Raw genomic sequence first — 9,565 nt, forward strand, 5'->3', positions numbered from 1 at the left:
GATGTGTCAAGTTATAAGTGTTAAAAAAAAATAGCGATTTTTTTTTTTAGAGAGTTTTAAATTTATAGTGTCCGCTTTTAATGATAGAGTTTTATCATCATATCAAAACACCAATTAATTTTTAGTGTAGATAAATATTGAATCCTAAATCTCTTATTCAATCATAAAAATTTTTACCAATTAAACTAATTGAAATCTAACAATTTTACTTAAAAGTAAGTTAATAATCTACTGCATAAAACATTTATAAAAATAAATAAATAAATAAATAAAAGATGTGGTCTAAAATTACTCGTCATTTGTAATATGCCTTGCACATGGCATTGTAATAAATTTCAAAAGATAAATAAAAAGACTCGTTGGGAGAAGACTAGAGGAAAAGACATTCGGAGTGTCCCACCAACTTTCTATCAGCTCTCTCTTTTTTTCTCGCAGCTCCCAAAACCCACTTTTTCTACTATAAATTATTATTGATTAGACCCATATGGCTGAGATTGAATGGTTGACAACAAAATGAGAACTATATTTGAAGAGGAAGAGATAGAGACGATGTCGTTTTGCATGAATATAACCCAGCAAACGGTGTCGTGGTTCCAGGTTTGCCTTTGTTGTTTTGCCCTAGAAAGGCTTAACACTCCCCAAAGTGAAACATAAACACTGTGTCTACCCGTGTGTATGAGAGGACAACATGAAATCACAAAGGGAATATTAATATAATGGAAGGAGGGGCTGTGATTGAGAGGGCAGTGGGTACCATCAAATGGACGGTTGAGATTGATTACCATCAATCACTAACACCACGAATTAAGCTTCGAGCATCAGAGCCAGAAGTTTTCTTTTTCTTCCCATCAATTCAACCCCATTAACTTGATTATCCATATGATTCTCTCCATAATTAAGCAACATTAAGTAGTACCTTTTTCTCTCTCTCTTTCTCTGTCTCTCTCAGAGTGAACCAGTAAATAGTAAGTTCCTCTTTCTCTGTCTCTCTCAGAGTGAACCAGTAAATAGTAAGTAGATCAGTGGCAGTGCAATAAACGAGGAGGTGATAAGAGCTAGGTTTCATCGGGAAGGAAAGGGTCTCAGACTCTCAGGAGAACTTGCAAAATCGCTCGTTTACCCCGCGTGCAACCTTCTGTTCATCTTAAACTCCTCTCTCTCTCTCACTAGCTATATATTACGTACATATATATCTCCCACGGAGAGAGTGAGAAAAGAGAGAGGGAACAGTGAAATACTGTTTGCGCATAGGAAGTAAAGAAAATACCCATTTCCAAGAGAGACTGAATCTACTTTTTACAGACAGCCAAGAAGGAGATACGAAAAAAACCCTATTTTCTGTAAAAAGACTAAAAGTTTTTAAGCTTGAAAACCGGGAGTGCTCTTTAGGGAGACCAATAGTCTTTATAAAAACTAGTGTGTGAGAGTGCTGAGACACACCGAAAGAGATTTTTATGGGTTTTTAGAGAGAGAGAGAGAGAATATGGAAGGAGGATCTAGTGGAAATGGCACTTCTTGTATGATGGGGTTTGAAGACAACAATATGATGATGCCTCTAATGAATTCTGGTCATGAAGCAAATAGTAATTTTAAGCCATTTCTTCCTCTACCTTTGAATACCAATTCTTATGGCCAAAAGACCTCTGGTTTGATGCCACCGCAAGATATTGTGAACCCCATGGAGACCAACAATAGTAGTTGTATGACTATGAGGGCAAAGATTATGGCTCATCCTCTCTTCCTTCGACTATTGGCCGCCTATGTCAATTGTCAAAAGGTGATGAATTCTAACTTCTACCTAGTCAAATTCAAACCTCTTTTTCTCTTTCTCATCAGAAGCCCAGTTCATGAAAAGTTTTGGTTTTTTATTTTTTATTTTATTTTCTCTCTTGCTCTTTGTTAGCAAAGGCTTATAAACAGACAGAATTTTCAGAAATCTCTTTTTCATTATAATTGGCAGTAGTTTTTGTAGTCCATGAAAGAATAATCAGAAACCTGCTCCTAGTTTAAACCCTCAACTGTCCCTGTCTTCATGTTGGTTTCTCTCTCACTCTCTCCAATAAAACCATTTGTTGGATCCTGTGATGAAGGGTTCCTAAAGATTTTATAGTGGAAAGCCAAATGTCCCCTTTTTCTTTTATTTCTTAAATGGTTTTTTTCTTTTCCCACTAGTTTTATTTGCATGGCGATGTTATTTTGATGCTAGAGAAAATACTAATGATTGTAGGTTGGGGCATCTCCTGAAGTGGTGGCTAGGTTAGAGGAGGTCTATGCTAATTCTGAAGCTGCCATGGGTGGTAGGTCAGGAAAAGTTTGCATAGGTGAAGACCCTGGACTGGACCAGTTCATGGAGGCCTATTGTGAGATGCTCACCAAGTACGAGCAAGAACTCTCTAAACCTTTCAAAGAGGCCATGCTTTTCTTCTCAAGGATCGAGTGCCAGCTCAAAGCCCTAACAGTTTCTTCCTCAGATTTAGCTGGTGGTGACACTCTTAATCCTCTTTTCTTGATCATCTAAACCTTTTTTTAATTGCAATCTAAAGTATCTGTTTTGTTTTTTGTCTTTTTCCCTTCAAAGAGGTCATGTTTTTTGTTTTTGTTTATCAGAGGTAGGTAGAGGGTCAATCCATGTGCTGTGTAATCTTTCATGGAAAATGAAAGTGCTAGACGAATAATTGAGTTTGATCAGTCTATACAAAAGGAAATTTCCTGTTTGGAGGCTAGAGTAAAGGGGTACCAGATGGGGTATAGATCTCTATAGATTTAACTCTCTTCTGTTTGTCTGTGCCTACAATTGGATATTTGCCATCTTATTGTAGCCTTTTCTGACCCAAACTGTCTTAACTTCTGAACCCTTCTAGCCTTTTAGGGTTTCTTTTATAAGTTATTTGATAGGTTTTTAAAATTATTGAAGAAACAATTGAAAATGGTTTCAGGCTGGAGAGAGACAAATGTCACTTTTATGATAAATGTTTGAATGCAGTTGCTCGAACGTCTAATATTTGATTTCAACTGAGAAGGAAAAAAAAATGGTAGATTTTATAGAAATGTGAAAAACGAATATTTAATTCATAGTTGTAAGTTTATTACTGTTTGTATGTTACTGGTAAAGAGAGGAAATTGCATCTCAAGTTTATGAGGTTGCTGTTCACTTTCCATATGGCGGAAAGGCACATATGTGAAAGAACAATCAAAATCTTGTAGCGTGAGGGAGAGAAACACAAGTGAAGAACTCATGAAATGATCTTCTCCCCAATGTCATATATCTTCTATTGTAATGGAATTGGGGCTAGGCTTGAATATGGAAAGTTCATTCGTCCAAGGTAGGTGATCATCATGGTTGCCTGTTTTGGAACAAATGAGCTACTTAGACATCAACTGAATGTCTTAGCGTAAATAGAAACCGTACATTTTGCTATTGATCGTAGAAAGAGGGAAATGGTCTTCTCATATATAAAAATGCAGTTGATCGGATGAACTCCACTTGACATATTAATGCACCATATATAGTTTTCAGCATACAAAAATTCATGTATTAAAATGCTCGGGTTATCATAGCTTCTTATTTACTTGTATGAGTCTTTCTTTTCTTCTCTCTTTTTAAATTTAGATAGCTTCCATCCCTATTTTATTTTCAGACAGCTATTCCTAGAGTCCAGGAAAGACTTTTCTCTAGCCCTTTAAAAAATTTATATATTAATTTAGGCCTCCAAGCTTGACTAAGTCGGGGTCTGTATTCATTTTGTAGAAGCAAGCTTTGTCTTGCCCTAAAGGGATCTCTACCCGTATTCAGATAGTATTGTGAAGTGCATGCATTGAACTCTTGCTAGCCTTTTGCTGAAAATAGATTAGCAAAATAGCCCTTTTAAAATGTATTAACTACCAAAATTGAGCAATTGTTATTAGTAAATTTGTATTCAATAATCAGTTGTGACTTTTCAGTTGTGAATTTTTAATGCTGAGTTTTTCTACTCTAGCTACCTAGCTTAGAATCAAGCTCCAACCATAATGCATATGATGGATTGATGTAACATGATCAATCCAAGTATGTTATCATATGCTTATAATAATGAAAAATAGCTCCTTTCGAACATAACTATGTGATCTAACAGTTCGAAGATTCTACCATATGTATAAGTAGTAGTATATGAGGCAATCGCATATCTATGTGATCTAACAGTTGGAAGAGTCTACTATATGTATAAGTAGTAGTATATGAGGTAATCTCACATCGGAAATGGTGGAATTAACTTAAAACATTGAAAGTCAAAATGGTTTGATTTTCGAAAGCTCTCTCGAGCAAGCCTCGCGAAAGAATTCATTGAAGGTTCTGTTTGAGGATCGTGTGGGTAGGTTGTCGTGCTAGATTGAGTGAAGTTTCAGTTTTCAATGACTTTTCAATTGTGACTAAATTAATTAACAAGAATACAAGAAAATCCTAAGAATTCATTAAGATTGCTATTTGTAGAAGTAAAAGGGGCGTTGTTGTATTCTAAAGGTGATTTGTCACTATACCATTATTAAACTCTCAAAGAGTGGGAGCAAATATTTTCTCAAAGACAACAATTCAACGCACCTCAAAGCTAAAACTTTGATTGATTCTTTTTCTTTTCATCTCATATTCCTAACATATTTAGCTGACATTATGGATTAAAACTTAAACTGTATAAAGTACCTGATATTTTCAATTAGAATACCCATCTCACTATAACACTTTGAATATTAATTATCAATCTATCTCAAATTCTTCATTAATGGTGACATTCTTTGTTGCTCCAACATAGGCTTTATTTTTTATAAGTGAACAAACATTGATGGTAACAAATTCTATAAATCGATAAAGCTAATTAATGGACACTTGTATCTACACTTTTCTTCTTAAAAAGACTTTCAATTATTGCACTAGATTGACTTGAACTCGCACAGATCATGTCTAGACAAATAGAAGCAGGGTGGCAAGCAGGCATATATTGAGTTGATCAGGATCATAATATACCACCAAATTTTGCAGCCGACATCCACGATGGCTCACTCTATCGGCATTGACCTAATGGTAGCCCTTTCTCTTTCTTTTTTTGGTGGCTCCACTCATCTATCAGTTATTCAATGACTTAGTAAGTCATTGTAATCTAGCCTCTAGGTCACCCCTACGAGAACTGATCATAAAGCCACAACTCATTTGATCTCATACTCAATGAGCAGTGTCTAATTACTTGATGTGATGATTAGCTCTGATGCCAAACAATACAAACCTATTCAATGACCTAGCCATTTTAATCTAGCCTCTAGGTCGTCCCCTCCGAAATCTGACCACATACTCGACGTGGTGGTTGGCTTTGATACCAAATGTTACAAACCCATGGGTACAACTCACCCTTAAAAACCGGTTTGTAAGGAAATGGTGCCCAAGAGCTTTTATATATATATGTGTGTGTGTGTGTGTATGTGTTTAAGTTTACACTTAAGCAATGTGGAACACTAGGATCATAATAGAGGTATAGTGTAAACGTGACTAACGCTTTTTCTTAGGTCATTCAAAGCCAACCCTGTAACCTCATGTGGGTTCAGACACTGTCCTACAAATTGGGCTATGACGAGGATGTCAGTGATTTAAGTGGGGGAGTTTATGATGCTCCATATTGATTGGATATTGATCTAGTGTGTTGTGGGGTGTGTTTTAACTCTCACACTAGGCATATATTAGGTTGAAATGAGATTTATAAACAATTATAATGAGACTTAATTGTAAGTAGACTAGCCTTTTTAAGATTTGGTGCAGATGCTACTAGCACTTTCCTTTGAAAATTACACATACTTTATTCTTCATTCAGTGATTCATCATTATAATTATTTGTATTATAATTGTTCCTGAACACTGATTGAAGTCCTGACAAACTCCAGAGTTGAAAATATTATTTAGTTTTTGCATAAAATATCTTTAGGAACTATGAATGACTCCACATATTTCCATTATTCAGTGATTTATCACGGTCTCTCTCTCCCTTCGTGCCTATTACTTTGAATTGATGTGATTAGTGTCTTAAATTTTTAGCCATCCTACAAGCATTTGATATGAGTTATTGAAATCAGTTATAATTTATTGTTTTAAATTCCTCTATCTTTTTATTATGGTATTTTTTGTAAAATGAATCATGAATGCCTACCTGCACCTCTAGTAATTTTCTTATCTGATCTCTTGGCCTCCATTATAGGTCGAAATGGATCTTCTGAGGAAGAAGTTGATCTGAATGACAACAGCATAGATCCTCAAGCTGAAGACCAGGAACTGAAAACTCAGCTTCTGCGGAAGTACGGTGGATATCTGGGCAGTCTAAAGCAGGAATTTCTTAAGAAGAAAAAGAATGGGAAATTACCAAAGGAAGCCCGGCACCGGTTGCTAGACTGGTGGAGCAGACACTACAAGTGGCCATACCCATCGGTATGTATATATAGCCTATATCCTTGTTCATTTTACATTAGTTCTGTGCCAAAATCAACCACACATTGATGTTGACTCCATCCTAGAAGTTTATAAGTTTGCATTTTAACCCTAGAACTCTCTGAAATGAAATATTAGAAAGTGGCCATGTTAGAAATGGTTTGTTGACCATCCCATAAGGAGATTGATTTATTCTTGTTGGGATAATTCAAATTATCATGCTTATTCAGGAGTCCCAGAAGGTGGCACTTGCAGAATCAACAGGTCTGGATCTGAAACAGATAAACAATTGGTTCATCAATCAGAGGAAACGCCATTGGAAGCCTTCAGAGGACATGCAATTTGTTGTGATGGATGGTACTCATCCCCACTACTACATGGACAATGTTATGTGCAATCCCTTTCCAATGGATTGCACAAATATGCTCCTTTAATGACATTTTACTGTCACTGTAACAATATTGATGCAACTCTGTTAACCTATCAAAATATATATATATATTGATGCAACTCTGTTATGTATGAGAATGAGACGCTCTAATATTTATATTTAACTGCTTGACGTTCCAGAACTGCTATTCAAGTACATGTTTGTATCAGTTTTCCATTGACCAAAATTACCTTGGTTTATATTTAGCTTAGCACCTTCAAGCACGGGTTGGCCAAGTGTAGCAAGGCTTAATTACTTTGCTAGATGTGACACACTGACATGGTTGAAGCACATTGAATTTGATGCTCAGAATGCACAATGCTTACCATTAAGGTTTTTCTTAAGTACAGTACGACTAGTTCCCCAGTGGCATATCATGCAGATTTGGTTTGCCTCCCTGTCCCAATTCCTTTTTTATCATAGGTGTTGGAACGTCATGAATCACGTAGCCTTTGGTGGCCACAACGTTGCCTAGTCAGCAGCTAAGCATGTTGTTCGATACTGTCAACCCCTATTTTGCCTCACCAGTATATCCTCCACATAAGTTGTAAGTGTTGATGCCAAAAAGGCTGGAACAGCGCAGTGGCATGTGAAAGTCGTGTTCTAGTGGCTTTTGGATTATCTACTTTAACTTTCAATTTTTTAGTTTATTCACCTGTATACATACATTTCTTGAAGTTGCCCAAAAAAAAAAAAGAGCCTGGAAGTGGAAATCCTCAAAATCAATTTTTCATTGATATTCTCAAGTTGCCCAAAACTTAAATCCATCAATATTGTCCAAGAATCCAAGATGCTTCATTTTTTTTTTCCTTCATAAAAACTTTCTTTATGGATTATTAGTTAATGCCCTAAAGGCATTCGTTAGCATTTTCCATAGTTAAGATAAAAATCCGACAATGCAAGGGAAAACTGTCGTTAGCTAACAAAGCCGTTGTCCATGACATGTGAGGTGGTAGTGGAGGCCAGAACAACATCATCAATAGCCTTATCGTCCGCCATATGGCCAATGAAATGCTAAAATCTCTCTCAATATATATATATATATTTTTTTTTTTTTAAATTCGTTTGACCAATTCCTTTTTTATCATAGGTGTTGGAACGTCATGAATCACGTAGCCTTTGGTGGCCACAACGTTGCCTAGTCAGCAGCTAAGCATGTTGTTCGATACTGTCAACCCCTATTTTGCCTCACCAGTATATCCTCCACATAAGTTGTAAGTGTTGATGCCAAAAAGGCTGGAACAGCGCAGTGGCATGTGAAAGTCGTGTTCTAGTGGCTTTTGGATTATCTACTTTAACTTTCAATTTTTTAGTTTATTCACCTGTATACATACATTTCTTGAAGTTGCCCAAAAAAAAAAAAAAGAGCCTGGAAGTGGAAATCCTCAAAATCAATTTTTCATTGATAGTCTCAAGTTGCCCAAAACTTAAATCCATCAATATTGTCCAAGAATCCAAGATGCTTCATTTTTTTTTTTCCTTCATAAAAACTTTCTTTATGGATTATTAATTAATGCCCTAAAGGCATTCGTTAGCATTTTCCATAGTTAAGATAAAAATCCGACAATGCAAGGGAAAACTGTCGTTAGCTAACAAAGCCGTTGTCCATGACATGTGAGGTGGTAGTGGAGGCCGGAACAACATCATCAATAGCCTTATCGTCCGCCATATGGCCAATGAAATGCGAAAATCTCTCTCAATATATATATATATATATATATATTTTTTTTAAAATTCGTTTGTTTAAATTTGATAAGTCTTTTTGTTTTTGTTTTGGGTTTTGTAAAGAAGGGTTTATATGTCCATGGGTGTATTGTACTAATTATGAGAATTCAACTTTTTGTTAAAAAAATTTGAATTTATCGGAAAGTATTAAAATAGGGGCTATTGCATATTTCTAATAAATCAAGGGGGACATTACTCAGTTTTAAAGTTTAGAAGGGGGGGTTCCATAAAATTTTTTTTAAAAAAAAGAAAATAAAAAAAAAGGGGTTATAGTGTACCCCATAGTTAAAGGGGAAAAATTACTATTAACCCCAATATTAATCTTAGTATATTTGGAATGGTTTAAAGATGAAAATAAACCAGTTTAAGGTCAAATCCCCTATAGTATAAATAGAAAAGAATATCCAAAGCTCGAACAAGTAGTAGCCCACCAATTCTTCAAGAAATCATTCCACACTAGCCTTATAGTCTAAAAATTCATCTTTCACATGCTCACTTTTATATATCATATCGCTAAACCTTTTCAGCGATATAACTAGTTTTAAATTCCCCTTTTAAATTCTAGTAAAAGAAATGAACTATAGCTACCATAAAATAAAAATAAAAACACATTATTTTAGAATCGTGTTCTCCCCCTCCCTAATTAGATTCTTGCTTACTTTTTCAATTGGTTGTTAGTTTGCTCAAATATTATTATTATTTATGCTAGAAATGATTTATTTCAATAAATAAGCTCGTTAAGTAGATTTACCATTTCTTTTGTTAAAATATAAATCTATCCCGATAGAAAAGTGGGGGATAAAAAATATTTAGTTTTCCTTTCACATATTTGTAAAAGAAAACCGAGACGTAAAACCAACAAAAGAAAAAAAAAAAAAAAACCTTTTGTCTTTCCCCAAGCGTACACATAATTTTTAAAAATCTATTTATTTGAAGTATAATTATATGTTTACACATTAAATTAATAAAAA

General features: G+C 35.0%; 1 protein-coding gene across 2 annotated transcripts; it reads left to right on the top strand.

Moving 5' to 3' along the window:
* Positions 1-605: 605 nt before the first annotated feature.
* Positions 606-7,011, top strand: LOC112032307 (homeobox protein knotted-1-like LET6). 2 transcript variants are annotated; one of them, XM_024065073.2, is made up of 4 exons: positions 606-1,777; positions 2,228-2,483; positions 6,213-6,439; positions 6,670-7,011. In XM_024065073.2, exons 1-4 carry the CDS (start codon positions 1,484-1,486, stop codon positions 6,871-6,873), a joined length of 981 nt encoding a protein of 326 aa, XP_023920841.1. In that variant the 5' UTR covers positions 606-1,483; the 3' UTR covers positions 6,874-7,011. The 2 variants fall into 2 exon arrangements, with proteins under 2 accessions (XP_023920841.1, XP_023920842.1); XM_024065074.2 differs by having other exon boundaries at positions 610-1,777; positions 2,228-2,480.
* Positions 7,012-9,565: the final 2,554 nt, after the last annotated feature.

This window comes from Quercus suber, unplaced genomic scaffold (genome assembly GCF_002906115.3).
Source record: "Quercus suber isolate HL8 unplaced genomic scaffold, Cork oak 2.0 scaffold_547, whole genome shotgun sequence".
NCBI lineage: Eukaryota > Viridiplantae > Streptophyta > Magnoliopsida > Fagales > Fagaceae > Quercus > Quercus suber.

Bases quoted from the DNA above. Each gene is read 5' to 3' on its own strand.
- LOC112032307 (XM_024065073.2), top strand. From the start codon at position 1,484: ATGGAAGGAGGATCTAGTGGAAATGGCACTTCTTGTATGATGGGGTTT. The intron at 1,778-2,227 runs GTGATGAATTCT...TAATGATTGTAG, and splicing joins CCTATGTCAATTGTCAAAAG to GTTGGGGCATCTCCTGAAGT. The intron at 2,484-6,212 runs GTGACACTCTTA...CCTCCATTATAG, and splicing joins TTCCTCAGATTTAGCTGGTG to GTCGAAATGGATCTTCTGAG.